Genomic DNA, 16,054 nt, shown 5'->3' on the forward strand with positions numbered 1-16,054 from the left:
CTCTAGTTCTGATGCAGCTCCTAGCTTGGGAACTTGCATATGCTGCAGGTACAGCCTTAAAAAGACAAAAGAAAAAACAAACAAACAAAATTTCCTGGGCCAGGGATCAAACCCACCCCACAGCAGGGACCTGAGCCATAGCAGTGACAATGCCCAATCCTTAACCTGCTAGTCTACCAGGAACTCCCATGAGCCCTTTTTTATATTAAGCACTGTGTTTGGGGTTTTTTGTTTTGTTTTAAATACATTTAGCTCTGTAGCTAGAATAATAAAGCTGTCACAGATAATTCTAAATTTTGGCTTATGTCAAACTAATCAAAGTGTAGTTCAAAATAGATTGAACTTAAAAATTACATTCAGGATTTGGGAACCAATTTGTGTTACTGTCTCTAGAAATTTAAAAGACCACAGTCAGCCCTTTGTATCTATGAGTTCTAAATCACGGATTGAATGTATTTGGAAATTAAAATTCTAGAAAGTTCCAAAAAACAAAACTTGAATTTCTGGCACATGGGAAACCGTTTACATAGTATTTCTGTTGTATTTACAGCTGTTTACATAGCATTTACATTGCACTGGGCATTGTAAGTAACCTAGAATGATTTAACATACAAAATGCTGCACCATTTTATGTACGTGACTGGCGGATCCATGGATTTTGTTGTCTTGGGGGCCCTGGGACCAACCCTTGGCGGGTGTCAAGGGACAACTGTAGAAGTTGTTCAGTGTTTCTGGAGCGCTGGTTATGTGTCGGGGCCTGTGCTAACCACACGGTCCGGATCCTCTCTCCCTCATAACCACCCCGTCAAGGCTGGGATGGCCTTGAGGCCCCGTGAGGTGGGGGCGGAGCTGGCTGTGCAGCCCAGGCCAGTCTCCCATCCTTGAGCAGACAGCACAGGCTTGCTGTTCCCATTCTTGCCACATTCTGGATAGTTCCACATTTTTCTTGAGTGTTAATGCGTGATGTGATTTGCTCCAATGCCAATATTCAATTCCTAGGGATGTTTTCGTGTCCTTTTTAAAAGTCCTATTTGAACTTAAAAGGTTCAGCCACCTCAAGTTGACATCTGGGTATTAGATGCTCTGATACTATGGGGGTGTATGGTCTCCTGGCTGTTGATGTGGTAACTTTCTCATAGGTGATTCATTGTCTGTGGTGTTAATCGTTTCCCCACAGTTGATCTGCCCCCATTAATTGGAACCCAACTGTCACCGTAACGCATAGGCTCTGTTTCTGGTTCTTGTCTCCCATTTGCCATTTCCTAGTGTAGCTACTCTTCTTCCGGCATCTCCTCTGTGAAGTGGGAGCGCTGAGTGTGGGCTCCTTGCCAGGGCACGTCAGATGAGGCGGGCAGACCTGGCAAGGGCAAGAATGGTCATTAAGCCTGCTACTCGGCCTCCTATTTCACTTAATGCAACTTTGCCTTTATTTCTCCTTTGAAGATTCTTCAAACTTCATGAGAGAAAATGTGAGCCTATCATCATGACTGTCCCCAGGAAGGTAAGTGCCCAGCTGTCACCTGACATGACAATCCATATTTTAAGAAGATTTTAAAAATCCCAGACCTTACCTAAGGCTTTCTCCACAATGTCTCGTGTAGTCTGACCTTTTCCAAGATGACCTGTACCCTGACACAGCGGGGCCGGAAGCAGCGCTGGAGGCAGAGGAGTGGTTCGAGGGGAGGAATGCAGATCCAATCCTCATCTCCCTGAAGCACGGGTACATTCCAGGCAAAAACAGGGACCTCAAGGTGGTCAAGAAGAACATTCTGGACAGCAAGCCCACGGCAAACAAGAAGTGTGACCTGATCAGTGTCCCCAAGAAGACTGCAGACATGGCTGGCGTGGTAAGGAGTGCAGGGCCTGGGGGTGCTGCCTGCGGGTCCTGGCCCTGCCAAACGCTCCTTCTGACCCTGGGCTTTGCAGGCACTGTCCCAACTGGACAGATAGGGTTCAGTAACAGTAACAGGCACTGTTTCTGGGAGCCTCCCTGGTCACATAACATTTCTGAGTTTGGCTCCTTGAGCTCTGCTTTTAACAATGATGAGGATAGAAGTCAGTCTGATCCCATCCCTGAGAGTGAACAGGGGTTGTTTTGTGTTTTTATTATAAACTATATTTCCCCAAACTGTTTACAGCCATCTCTGAGTTGGGTAGAAATGAAGCATGAGAGCATGGGTCCCAGATGCTAGGAGGTCTCTGGATGGAGGAAGTGGTGAGAGGCTTTAGAAGTTGCTGAATGTTCAGGTGACAGGATGCTCTGGAGTGAGTGGAACTTAGCTGCAGAGATGAGCTTGGGCATCTTGGCAAGTATTGTTTCAGTGGAGTGATGGGGAGCAGAGGCTGACGTGGAAGACCCGTGTGGCCACAGGAGGGCGCTGCTGCCCAGAGGGAGGGCGTGCAGGGGCAGAGGGGGTGGGGCGCCGGCAGGCTTCAGACTGGAGTTTTAGGGGCCAGAGGGGGTGGGGAGTTGTCAGTGAGGAGGTCATGGAAAGAAGAGGCCAGGTACCCTCAGGAGCTGTGTGTTGGCATTGTGACTTTGGGGGCTGCAAGGTTTCCAGAAGCACCAACTCCAGTAGGGAGAAGCTCAGACTCTTCAGGGATTTGGCTCAGGCTGCACAAGGGATTTAGTTCCCAAGAAGGACCCTCTCTCTAGGGGCTGATAGGAGCTCAGTAGCCCCAGGAAGGTCACACCTTACCCTGGTCACACAGTTAGTTACTCCTGCTGGAGTTGCCTGATAGGCGTGGTTGGGGTATAGGGCAGCCTTGTAGGAGTGGGCCTTTTCCTGCAGTTCAGCTGTATCCCCAAGTCTGACCAGGCAGTGCACAGGGCTGGGGCCAGGAGCAGTGCCTGACACGCTGTTGCTTTGCTGTGGGCGTCTCATGGGTGGGCCAGCATTCACTGCCACTTGCAAAAGAGAAGATCCCACGTCCACCCTGTCCATTCACCTGTGCTGACTTGGCTGCTTTTTAGTTACCCTCTTCCCTCCCTCTTTTTTTCTTTCCTCAGCAAAATGAAGCCAAGTTGGATGAGATTTTAAAAGAGATCAAATCTATAAAAGACACAATCTGCAATCAAGATGAGCGTATTTCCAAGTTAGAACAGCAGATGGCGAAGATAGCAGCCTGAAGGTCACCCCACCCCCCACGGGAGCAGGAAGGAGCGCGAGGCTGGTGGTTGGTGTGGTCCCAGGGAGGGCGAAAGGGAGGCACTGCCATTGGAGACATTCCATTTCAGATTTGTCGACCAGCGATAGGCCACATTCCAGTAAGAACTCAATTCGTCTCCCAAATTTGCAGAAACAAAATGTGATTTAAAAGCCGAGCTTTTTACCAGAAAGCTTTTTTTTTTTTTGACGTTTTAAGTGTTACGTGACTTGTGAACTTCTAAAAGACAAAAGTGCTACTTTGAAAATCCCAGATATTCTGAATTTTAGAAAACCAACCAATTCCGATTCAGTGTCCTGCCCACGTACCTTTTATTATTATTATTTTTTTTACAAACAGGGACCAATGCCACGTTGCTTTTTATATTTCTTTCTTTTTTTTTTAAATGTTGCCAAAACCAAAAGTAGCTTTTTTTTTCTTTGTATTTTGCTACTTTGCAGTATTTGTGTGTGGGTTTTTTTTTTTTTTTCCTTAATTTGAAAGGGATAGCACTGTATGTTTATAAACTAAATGAAGATAAGATATTATTTTGTATAAACGTTCATCTGAGAACAATCAGAGCAGTAGCCACATGGTGCTGACTTCTTTGCAGCACAAACCTGGTCATCTTCACGGCTCTACAAAAGGAAGACTTGAAAAATCACTTGGATTTGTATTCCCACCTCTCCTTCCATTGCATCTTCTGACCAAAACAAGCTCACAGCAAATCGTTTCCCTTCTCTTTTCTAGAAATTGGGTGGTTGTACCAAAATGGAATTTTGCTTCTTGGTTATCCTGTGCTTCAGATGATTATAATCTAACCTAAACTAGCATGTGTTTCTGCGGTTTTGTTACACACGTAGAACCTATTGCCTTCATCGCCTTGCTGTCCTGTTTCAGGTTTTGGTCAATACTTAACAAGGGTGCCAGGACAAGAAGCCACACATGCTATGGAGAGTTCCTCCTTGCTTACTGCAGCGGCTTGCCTGGCTTCTGAGTACCGGGGCAGGGGGCACAGACTAGGGGGCTTAGAGGGGAGCGCTGGCCCCACATGACCCTCTACTTTCCTGTGTGTCTGGTGTTGTCCCTGTCCCTGCACTGTGCTAGAGGAAGAAGTGCCACTGCCTGCCACCCCTGCCCCCTGCCTCACTCCTGCCTGTCCTTCCCTCTCCCTCAGGCCTGCAGGCAGTCCCCTCTCTCAGGGCTCCCCCAGCTTTTCCCTCCTGCTGTCTTTCAGTCCACACTGCACTCTGCTAAGTCAAGGCCAGAGGGTGCTGTTGAGGACTGAGACTGAGGAGAAGGGTCGAGGGGCAGCCATCTGCCACAGCTTTGGTGATATAGCAAGTCCCTGTGCACCATCCCCACAGACTAACCCACTCACCCCTGCAATTGCACCGAGGCTGGATCCAGGCACAGAGGCTGCTCAGACAGGGGCTGGACACTGAGCTCTGATGGCCTGCCCTGCTCCTGGGCTAGCTAGAACTTCTCTCCCTTTCCATTTTTTCCAAGTGCATGTCTTAGTAAACCAGATGGAGCCTCTGCTTTGGAAGGGCTGAGTGTCTGTGATGGAATGTGGATCATGTCATGGCATTGGCACCGTGGCGGGGATGCTTGCATGTGCTCATGCAGGGTCAGGGCGGGGAACCAGGCTGAGGCAGAGCACCGCGGCGGTGGGTTGGGACGCACGGCTGAGCTGGGGGCAGTGTCCACAAGCAGGTGTCATGTTCTCAATCCATCCTGGGGTTGCTTTCTCCACGGTTTCAGGGCGTCTGAATGTTTGGTGTGGTTTTGTGTGTGTGTGTGTGTGTGTGTGCGTGTGTGTGTTTTAAATGTTAAAGTGGATAATGAGATATAAAGAAAAGAGTAATTACAGTGACATATTCAAACCCGTACGTGTTCATCAACATCGTCTGCAGAGGACCTTCATTTTTAAGATTCAGGAATGCTCTAAGGTTCTGATATCGAATTAAGTAAACAAAATTATTGGTGGTGGTGGAGCACCATCAGGGATGTGGTTCAGAGAGAAGAGGAGGGCAAGGCAAGGTTGTCCTGACCTCAGTATGCAGCTTGTGGCTTGTTTAATGAACGATGCCCTGCCAGGCTCAGAGTTGGCGCCTGAAAGCTCTGTGGATTATCTTTCCTGTTTTGTCTTTTTTTTTTTTTTTTTTTTTTTTTAAGCCATGCTATATCAGAGGAGAACTAGTGAATGACTCCTAGATCGGCTCTTATAGAGCGGCCATCGTATTCTGTCAAAACACTTGCTTCCATTTTCAAAGATAAAAAAAAGTCATTGATTACAAAACAGTGTCCGTGTTTATTTCTCTCCTGTGCTGTCTTGGAGGCAGCATGCACCTCTGCCTGAAACAGCTCCTCTGACTCAGTGGAACCACCTCCCCGAGGGTAAGTACAGGCACATGTGGGGGCTCCCTCAACTCCGAAGATGGGACTGGTTCTCTCCTGCCTCCAACCTTTGCCAGGGCTGGATCTGAGGCAGATTCCTAGTCTTGTTGAGTCCTCTTTCTTTCTTTTTTTTTTCCTTTTTTTTTTTTTTTTTGGCTTTTTAGGGCTGCACCTGTGGCATATGGAGGTTCCCAGGCTAGGGGTTGAATCCGAGAGCTGCAGCTGCCGACCTACACCATAGCCACAGCAACACCAGATCTGAGCCACATCTGCGACCTACACCACAGCTCTCAGCAATGCCAGATCCTTAACCCACTGAGCAAAGCCAAGGATCGAACTTGTGTCCTCATGGATCCTAGTCAGACTCATTTCCAATGAGCCACAACGGGAACTCTGCCCTCTTTCTTAGTTTGGAAGTAGTTGGAGACTTCTGTAGAGTTCAAGGAAGGGCGATATCTGTGTCTGGCCATACAAGGAGCCTCCTGCACAGCCACCATGGTTCCGACAACGGGCTAACACCCTTGGGATCAGGGCCTCGGAAAGCATCTCTTTCTTTGGTGGAAGCACAGCTCTTGGCTGTGATTTTGATTCCAGTAGAAGGTTTTCGGGGTGCTCTCCCAGCTTCCCTTTATGCATTGAAACATTGTCCTGTGACATCTCAATAATTGTGGGAAAGAATTTCCCGCTGCTTGCTCTTTCTAAATGTCTCTAAATATAATGACTGATTGGCCTCAAATACCCTCTCCTGAAGTTGCTGGAGTCTGTGAGAACGGCTGCCAGGTTCGTGGTCAGCCTGTCCGCGGTTGCAGGAAGTGGAAGTTGGTCAGTGCTGTCTGCAGCCCCTCAGTGCCCCCAGTCAGGGGGCAGACTCGTGGCACCGGGTGTTAATGCTCAGCCGTCTTGCTCCCTTGCCAGAAGACCAAAGGTCACCATGTTAGCCCCAGATGGTCAGCCAGGCCCCATCAAGGGAGAACTTCCATTTTTTTTAAAGGCTACTTCCCTTGCTGTATTTGGTGTTCTGTGTCCAGAAGAACTGTTGTTGGCTCTTAAGAATCTGTTAACTCTTCACTTTCTGCTGGCACATTCACATGCCTGAGGCTGCCACTGGGTCACAAATGTGAGTCATGGTCAAGAACACACACCTTTCCTTCTGCAGACCAGCAGCTGCACAGAGTTTGTTGATTTTTTCTTTTTCTTTTTCTTTTTTTTTTTTTTTTTTTTTTTTTTGTAAGTCCTTCCCTCCACTCTGGAAGGGAGTGTATGCAGATTGGTACCCACCCTTGCTGAGGGCAGGTTGTCAGGGTATAGCAGAAGTTTCAGTTGTTCTTACCTAGGACTTTCCCCTTTGGGAATTTTGTCCCAAGGGTACTAATAGGAGGCATATTTGGGAATTGGAAGAGTGAAAATTAGTCTAGCAGGGTTGGATAATTACTAATCACTCCAGGATAGATTTTGTTCAGATGAACCCTTTTAGGAATGTGTGAATATACAATGTATATTTATATGTAAGATAGAGGCCACACATGATACTATGTGAAGGCAGCAGTTGTGGGTAAATTTTTTAAAAAATTCTTTTAAAGTATAGTTGATTTACAGTTATTAGTTTCAGGTGTACAGAAAAGTGATTCAGTTATGCATACACATATATCCGTTCTTCAGATTCTTTTCCCAGATAAGTAATTACAAAATACTAAGTGGAGTTCCCAGAAGGTCCTTGTTGTTTATTTTGTATTTAGTAGTGTGTATATGTTAATCCCAAACTCCTAATTTATCCCTCCCCACCATAACCTTTCCCCTTTGGTAACTATAAATTTGATTTCAAGATCTGTGAGTCTGTTTCTGTTTTGTAAATAAGTTCATTTGTATCTTTTTTAGATTCCACATATAAGTAATGTATGATATTTGTCTTTCTCTTCGCTTAGTATGATAATCTCTAGGTCTATCCATGGGGTAACTTTTAAATTGACTTTTAGACTTTCCTATAGATGTCTTTATTCCCAGAAAGAAGTTATTAAAACTAATGTATGGGGGATAATAGATAACATTACATTAAAGCAGGCACCATGAATCAGTGGTGGGAAAGGAAATGATATGACATTAAGTGGCTGTGGGAGCAGGGACTCCTTAGCGCCAGCCACACCAGTGTCCATGCTTATTAATGGGGTGGATAGTTAAATGAAAGGAAACTTTTTTCTTTTCAAATTTAGAAGAAAAAAGTCCCTTTTAATCTACACTTCAGACTGGGGAAAAGATTTAAATCTCAAGGCAATGGAATAAATCACAAAGGAAAAGATAACTGGCTACATAAAAATCAAATCGCATATTCAATATGTTTGAGAAAGGAAAGCCAGGAATTCCCTTGTGGTGCAGCAGTTAAGGATCCAGCATTGTCACTGCAGTGGCTTGGGTCACTGCTATCGTGCAGGTTCAATCCCCAGCCAGGGAACTTCCATATGCCACAGGTTTGGCCAAAAAAGGAAGGCCGTGGAAACCAGGAAATAGGTTTTCAACCACTATAGTATGGGATAATATATTTTAGTGTGCTTAATCTCAGTTCTTGATGCCATCTCTGTTTCACCTCCCCAGTAGGGTGTGTCCAGTTTTAAGTCTGAGAGAGACTCAGTGTGCAGAAGCAACATTTCTCATCCCATCCCCCAGGCATATGGTCCCCCAGCAACTGGTTTAACAAACTTAGAAGTGGAAGGAGTTTATTAGGACACATCAGCCATAGTGTGTTTGCAAGTTTCTGGAATGGAGAAGTGGAGAGAGAGAAGTTACTCCAGATCCAAAGATCCTCAAGTATTAGGTGGCCACCATGCTTGGTAGACGGGTTGCAACATTGGGCAAGGTGTGTTGAGAGAGGCTAGTGGTATCTCTGAGATTCAGTGCAGTTTCACATTATTGCGTGGAAATGAAACTGGGAGAGAAAGTTGATTTCAGAGCCCAAGTTCATGAATGGGGGGGGGGGGAGTGTTAGCATGAGAAAGCCAGCTCCTGTGACAAAGAGCAGTGCTGATCCTGCTTCCCGAGGGAGCTGGGGTCAAAGGACCAGAGGTTAATCTCAAGCACTCAACTCAGGTGGTTGGGAGGCTGTTGAAAAAGCAGGTGAACAGATCTGTTACCAAAACCATTAGGTGCTGAGTTTGGGGGGTTTTTTGTTTTTGTTTTTGACTGGAGGCTCCCTGATGCTGATCTGAAAGACTAAATGTGTATTTTTGGAAAGGATGACGTGGTGGCTTTGGAGCAGCACTGGGGAGAAATGATTCAGAGAGAGGCCCAGCAGACGACTGGGGGTATCAGGGAAAGCTTTGGGTTGAAAGGGATGGGCAGTCAGTGTCTGAAAGGAGCAGAGCAAGGAGCTCCTCCAATGTCAGGTGCTCTGCACTTCACATATGAAGGACATACCTTCCCCAACTTCACAGCCAACTAGTGCAGGTGGTGCAGGTATAAAAGAGGCCACACACGATCTTGGGGACCCTGAGGTGCTGCAGAAGCTCAGGGGCAGGGCAGCCCTTGCCTTCATTATAGCCCTGCTGTCTCCTTACTCATTTCTAAATCACTACCACTCTCCCCCACCCCCCGGCCCACGGTTCCATTCTTCTTGGCATTCACTGGGGTAGACAGTTTTATTGTGAGATCATAAAGAACCTGAAGAACATCATAGTGGGGCAGATGAGCAAGTGCCCAGCCAGGAAAGGTGTTTGGACTGAAGCTCAGTCTGAGGGTTGAGAAATCATCCATCAGGTTTTTAGCAACAAAATCCAAACTTTGGGGCTCTAGTGACAAGGTCTGAGAACTGGGAAGTTGCCCCATAGATACAGGAAGTTGTTGCAGGTTCATTTCAGTGCCAAGATGATACTTAGGTTGTAGAAGGCAGATAGAGCACCTCATGGTTCACAAGCTGCCACCCTCCACTGCACTTCCCAGAGTGACAAGTGAGTTCTTACCACCCTGGCCAGTTTCTACTGGGGCAATGTGTTAAAATACCACGAGAGACCTCAAGGTGGAGTTTCCCATATAGGCATCTGAGCACCTGCCAGAAGCACCCCACCTCCTTGTAGAATGACTGGACCATTGTTTGAACAGCCTTGTCACTGTTTCCTCTACCCACACCCATCTGTTCCCCTTTTTGGTTCCAGAGTGATGGTGTTTTTTAGAACAGAATCTTTATAGATCGATCAGGGAGACATACATGGTTCCCCTCTTGTTTCCAGCTCTTAAGCTTCCTGTATGCCACTCCCCCTTGACTGACCCCCATCTCACCGCCCATAAGCAGGCTGTCCATCACTCACATTAGCTCTGGCTTCGAAATACGTCTGTATTCCAGCTGCTGCTCACATAGCCACTGTAACCCTGCCAGTTCATTCCCCCCGTCATCTCTGATAGGAACCGAGTTTCAAATTGTGTTGTCCAGAGAAACAGAACTAGTAAAGTGTGCATATATATGGCGAGAGACTCATAAGGAATGAGCTCACAAGAGTTTTGGAGGCCAAGTCCCAGTGTCTCCCATCAGCAAACTGGAGACCTGGGAGAGCCAGTGTTTCAGTTTGGATCCAAAGGCAGTGAAAAACCGGTAGCCGTCAGCCAAAGAGTTCCCTCTTGCTCCACCTTTTTGTTCTTGTTTGATCTTCAGCTGGTTTGGTGAGGCCCACTCACATTGGGGAGGGCCATCTGCTTTCCCCATTTCACCAGTTCAGATGTAAAGCTCACCCAGAAACACCCTCACAGACACACCCAGAATGATTGACACCCACCTAAACCTGGGTACCCTGTGGCCCGGGCAAGTTGACACTTAAAAGTTAACTATCACATTTTCCAAACCCAGCTTCCTGTTGTCTCCTGCTTTAGTCTGCTCTCAACACAGCAGCCAGGGTAACCTTTTAAAGTATTAAGGCAGGGGTGGGCAAAGGAAGGCCTGAGGGCCAAATCCAGCCTGTTGGAAATTTATGTATAGCCCAGATGCTAAGAAGAGTTTTTCCATTTTTAAATGACTGAGGAAAAAAAGAACAATGACAACTAAAAATTTTATCAAATCCAAGTTTTAGTGTCCATAAATATTGGAACACAGTGCTGCCCATCCATTTAAACAGCATCTAGGGCTGCTTTACTCCACACCCTTAAGAGTTGAGTTGAGTAGATGCAGCAGAAAAAACAAAACCTAAAATATTTATAAGCAAGCCCTTTAAGAAGAAACTGGCTGACTCCCGTATTTAGACTCACAACCCTCCATGGCGTTTCATCCCACTCAGAACAAAAGCTGTAAGATCCTTCCAGTAAGTTGAAACTGGCCCTGCCACCTTCCTGACCTCTCCTGATGTTGACTTGTGGTCAGGGGGCCTTCTGCCTCTGAGCTTTCACAGGTGCAGTTCTTCCCCCACCCCCAGTATCTGCAGGGCTCATAACACCTGCTACCACCAACTCTGTCAGCTCATTGAGTTTCTGTCTCTGCCAGATTGAATGAAGACAGGAACAGGAACTTGATTCTGTGGTATCCCTAGAATCACATATTGTGTGAATATTTGTTGAATGCATGAATTGAAAATATAAGCATTATCTGAGATAGGGGATACCTATTGGATTATCAGCATGACTGTACTTTGCTCCCAGAATATGACTCTCCCCTGTCCACCCCTGGTTGGGCTAATGAGCCGACTGCCTTCAGTGGTGTCAAATCTGGGATTTTCAGGGAGTTCCTGTTATGGTTTGGTGGGTTAAGAACCCAATATAGTGTCTGTAAGGATACAGGTTCAATCCCTGGCCTCTCTCAGTGTGTTAAGGATCCGGTGCTGCTGCAAGCTACAGTGTAGGTCATAGATGCAACTCAGATCTGGCGTGGCTGTGGCTGTGGTGTAGGCCAGCAGCTGCAGCTAGGATTCAACCCCTAGCCCAGGAACTTCCATATGCCACGGGTACAGCCCTAAAAAAAAAGTGGGGATTTTCAAAGGCCTGGGATTTAGGGATGCAGGGAGCAAGGAGGCAGGGCAGGTGGGCAGTGATGGAGAAGGGGCTCTGGGTCCCTTCTGTTCCCTAAGTCCATTCCTGAGGTTCAGCTGCATTTCTGACTTTAAATTCCATGAAGTACCCCAGGAATACTAAACTGGTTTGTGTTGTTTGCAACCAATACTCCATCATGCAGCTCTGGCTCTCCCTACCTAATCAGAGTCCTTTGAGATCTGAGGCCCAGAGTGCATCTCTGTACCTTTAGGGCCAAATCCAGGCCCAGTGCTTGGGGTGGCTTAAACGCATTGATTTCTTCAGCTGCTACACTCCTAAGGAAAACCACCGAGCCTGGAGGACCTTTCTCTCATCTTTTTTTGGGGGGTGGGGGGAGTCTCGGTGTACAGTGGCTTAGTCTGGGATCTCAGTTCCCAGACCAGGGATTGAACCTGGGCTGTGGTGGTGAAAGCATCAAATCCTAACCACTAGACCACCAGGGAACTCCCTGGAGCACCTTTCTAGATTAGATTGCTATCCGGCCTTCCAGGTCTGGGACCAGCTCCTGTGCCAGCCACTGAACGGCCTAAGCTGACCCAGTGAGCCTTGGAGAGCCCTTGTTCCCTCTGGGGCCTGACTCACTCTGCAGACTCCCATCCCAGAAGCCAGCTCCTGGGGCTGCCCAGAGTGGAGGCTAGAGTTGGACAGAACATGGTGTCCTGGCCATGGTCAGTTCCAGAGTGGCCAGTTTCCTCTTCAGATATTCATATTAGTGAATGGCAGCCAGTGAGCCCTTCCTTGTATCAGAGAGGGTGTGGAGGGAGGGGGTGGGGAGGCCAGGCATTTGGATGTGGTTCCCCCTTCTCTCCAGAGCTGGGTTTTTTTCATCAGAATGTCTCTGTTCTCTATTTTATGAGAACTTTGCTTTCACTTGAATAAAGCGTCCTGTGGTGGGTCAGTTTGAAAAATGCTGCACCAGCAGCTGACCTCCTGCTAGAGAAGCCACAGGCTTTGTGGTCTTTCCAACTTGGGCTGAGATCCACCTGGGCCCTTTCCTGAGCCCCCACTTCTTAGGAGGCAGAATGGCCACTTGGGGAAAATGGCCCATTTTCCTATGGTTTTTCCCATTTTCAGGGAAATGGGCATAGGGTCATAAAGGAAGTGGACCTCTTGTGGGGAGGGACTGCAGTGAGTGAGTCCCCAGCAGATTACAAAGATGACGATCAGATTTCAGCTACCCCTATCCTGTTGGGTACAATCCTTGCCCATCCACATATTTCCAGAATTCCACAAGCATTTCTTTTCTTTTCTTTTTTTCTTTCTTATTTTTCTCAGTAACTGACCACCTTATGTCAGTAAATACAGGCTGAAGCTAAGCTCTGCTGGCTTTGGGTACCTAATGCTTCCTCTCTTTGTCTCCATGGTATTAAGTTGCATAAGAACTGTTCCCCACCCCAACCCCCCACCCAAAAGCAACTAAGGAGCCAAATGCTCCTTATAGGCACCAAATGGCCTTTGGCTGCACCAGCCAAGCCATACAAGCAGTGCTAAGGCCACGGGGATGGGGGGCCTGCCGTCCTGCTGTCAACTCCAGCCCGTGGCAGCTGCAATCACTCTCATCCATGAGCTGACGGAAGCATGACCGCATTTAGCACACAGACGATCATTTAGGAAAGTCCATGGATGAGGAAGTTGCACAGTGTTTGGATATTAAATCCTTAGTTACCCAAGTGGAGGCACAAGGAGCCACGCCTTTCACTTTCGGATGGGGCTCTTCCAGCAGTAACAGGCTTAAGTTAAGTTCCAGGACCACATTTTTCCCAAAAGGCCTTGGTTCCCAGGCAAGAGCTCCACTGGACTCAGAGAGAGAAAGGAGAAATTAATGCCCACTGGCTTTGCTGGTTGTAATTCCTGCTGCGCATGCCAGCCACTTGCATTGTGTTAGCAGCAGGAAGCATTGCATCCCCTTAGACCAATCATAGCTGGCAAAGCCAGCTGGGAGAAGCTGGGGTAACTCATACGCTTAGTCAACAAACATTTATCGTGATTGCATGTAGGCTCTGTAATCAGCCACCCTGGGTTCAAACCCTGGCTCTGCCACTTACTAGCTGGGTGACCTTAGGCAAGTTACTTAAATCTTGCTGGGCTTTGGTTTTATCATCTATAAAAGGGGAATACTAATAGTACCTCCCTCACAAGGCAATTGTGATGATGAAACAAATTGATGTATATCAGGAGCCTAGCAAGTTGGCTGGCATAAAGGAGCACCTGATAAATATTAGCAGTTTTTATTCCTATGTGCCAGGCACAGTGCTTGGCCCAGGAGGTGCCACAGTGAACAAAACAGACAAAGTTTTCTCCTGGAGCTTCCAGGGAAATAGACATTTATCAGGTACTGCCATGCACACTGGGGAAGGGCACAGCGTTCTGGATGCTAGGTTGGGGCAGGGTGGTCAGGACAGGCTTTTCCTGAGGAGGGTGCACGCAAATTGGGTATGAAGAGTGAGGAGGGGGTTAACCAAGGGATGACCAGTAAAGACTGCTCCAGAGACCTTAACTTGCTCCACAAGAGAACTATTTTTTTTCTCTCTCTTTAGGGCTGCCTTCCATATAGAGATTCCCAGACTAGGGTTCCAATTGGAGCGACAGCTGCTGGCCTATGCCACAGCCACAACAACGCAGGGTCTGAGCCTCGCAGTATCTGAACCTACACCACAGTTCACAAAAAAGCCAGATCCTTAACCCACTGAGCAAGGCCAGGGATCAAACCCACAACCTCATGCTTCCTAGTTGGATTGGTTTCCGCTGCACCACGAGGGAATTTCCAAGAGAACTAATTTTTGATAAATTAAAACACCAACATGTATTTCACTTTCTTTTTTTAATTTTTTTTTTTGGTCTTTTGTTTTTTTTAGGGCCACACTCATGGCATATGGAGGTTCCCAGGCTAGGGGTCGAATCGTAGCTACAGCTGCCAGCCTGCACCACAGCCACAGCAACACTGGATCTGAGCCACATATGTGACCTACACCACAGCTTTCGGCAATGCCAGATCCTTATCCCACTGAGCAAGGCCAGGGGTCAAACCCGCATAGTCATGGGCACTATGTTGGGTTCTTGACCTGCTGAGCCACAATGGCAACTCCTTTTTAAAAATTTTTTAAATTAAAGTATAGTTGATTTGGCAGAGCTTCTGTGCCTGCCCGCTTGCATCTCTCACAAGCGTCCTGTTGTAATAAATCTATTTCTTGCCTAACATAAATAAAATAATATAGTTGATTTACAATGTTGTGTTAATTTCTGCTGTACAGCAAAGTGATTCAGTTATACACATATATAATTATCTTTTAAAATATTATTTTCCATTATGATTTATCATAGGGCAGTATAGAAGTTCCCATCGTGGCTCAGTGGTTAACGAATCCGACTAGGAACCATGAGGTTGCAGGTTTGATCCCTGGCCTTGCTCAGTGGTTTAGGGATCCAGCGTTGCCGTGAGCTTTGGTGTAGGTCGCAGACGCGGCTCAGATCCCATGTTGCTATCGCTCTGGCGTAGGCCTGCAGCTACAGCTCCGATTCGACCCCTAACCTGGGAACTTCCATATGCCGTGGGAGTGGCCCTAGAAAAGGCAAAAAGACAAAAATAAATAAGTTAATAAATATTATAGGACAGTATAGCTTTCTGTGTTAGACAGTAGGACCTTGTTTTTATACATTTTTATACCCCGGTTTTCCACCCAATAAGGTGGGAGTGCTTTATAAGCATTCAACATAAATATGACTTTTAATCCTGCATCTTATTCCATCAAGGAACAGATTTCCATGGTATGGGACTTGTATGTTTCTTCCCAATATTTCTCTTACATGAAATATTGCTTCGACCTCTGTAGGCATTGTGGGTTCTGCTTGTAGCAGTGGAAACCTGCTCATTTTGAATGCTTTCCTCTTACAGGTGTTTAGGGGACCATGAGCTGTGCTTTTACTGTGTGCTTCACACAGATGCCATGAACCTGTATCCCCTTAGCAATGTTTGCTCCTCTACAAGGCAGCTCTTGCAGTGCAAGTCTTACCTTGAAGTAGCTTACCTGCTGCTAATTTACTTCCTTCCCCTTACATAGAGCACTTGCTGCTATAGAGAAGATTCATCAGCCCTCAGATTTGCAGCCGGCACCATCACAGGCCAGGGGTAGAGATGGAGGGCTTTTTTCTGGCTGCCTAAACCTGGCTCTGTCACTTACTCTGTGTGACCTTGGACACCGTACAGCCTTGCTTCCTCACCCCCAAGACTGCCCTGAGCATATGAGCTGATAGAGGTACCACATCTGGTGCATGGCAGAGGCTGGGAAAATGTTAAGCATTTGTGTTAAGAGGAGAGAAACTGAGGCTCCAGAGAAGTGACTGCCCCTAGTCTTGTGAGTTGTCTCCTCCAGGCCGCTGCTCCTTGATGGTTTTCCAAGTTTGTAGGTGGTGGGGGTAGGGCATGAGGAACTCGGTCTGCGTCTGGGGCAGAATTATCGTTTCCCCGGGCTGAGCCCAACTCTTCTGAGAAAGAGCTTGTGGCTCCATGGGGGCC

The 16,054-nt window shown here is 47.1% G+C and overlaps 1 protein-coding gene across 2 annotated transcripts in view; it reads left to right on the forward strand.

Annotated features, from left to right (window-relative positions):
- Nucleotides 1-5,449, forward strand: part of CORO1C (coronin 1C) — an 82,663-nt gene extending 77,214 nt beyond the window's left edge. The window contains exons 9-11 of one of the 2 annotated variants that reach the window (XM_005670752.3): nucleotides 1,444-1,501; nucleotides 1,602-1,847; nucleotides 3,011-3,978. In XM_005670752.3, coding sequence (XP_005670809.2) covers nucleotides 1,444-1,501; nucleotides 1,602-1,847; nucleotides 3,011-3,130 — 424 coding nt within the window. In that variant the 3' untranslated portion in view covers nucleotides 3,131-3,978. Of the gene's footprint in view, nucleotides 1-1,443; nucleotides 1,502-1,601; nucleotides 1,848-3,010 lie in introns of both variants that reach the window. The other variant, XM_001929345.6, reaches the window with a different exon arrangement.

Source organism: Sus scrofa, chromosome 14 (assembly GCF_000003025.6).
Source record: "Sus scrofa isolate TJ Tabasco breed Duroc chromosome 14, Sscrofa11.1, whole genome shotgun sequence".
Classification (NCBI taxonomy): domain Eukaryota; kingdom Metazoa; phylum Chordata; class Mammalia; order Artiodactyla; family Suidae; genus Sus; species Sus scrofa.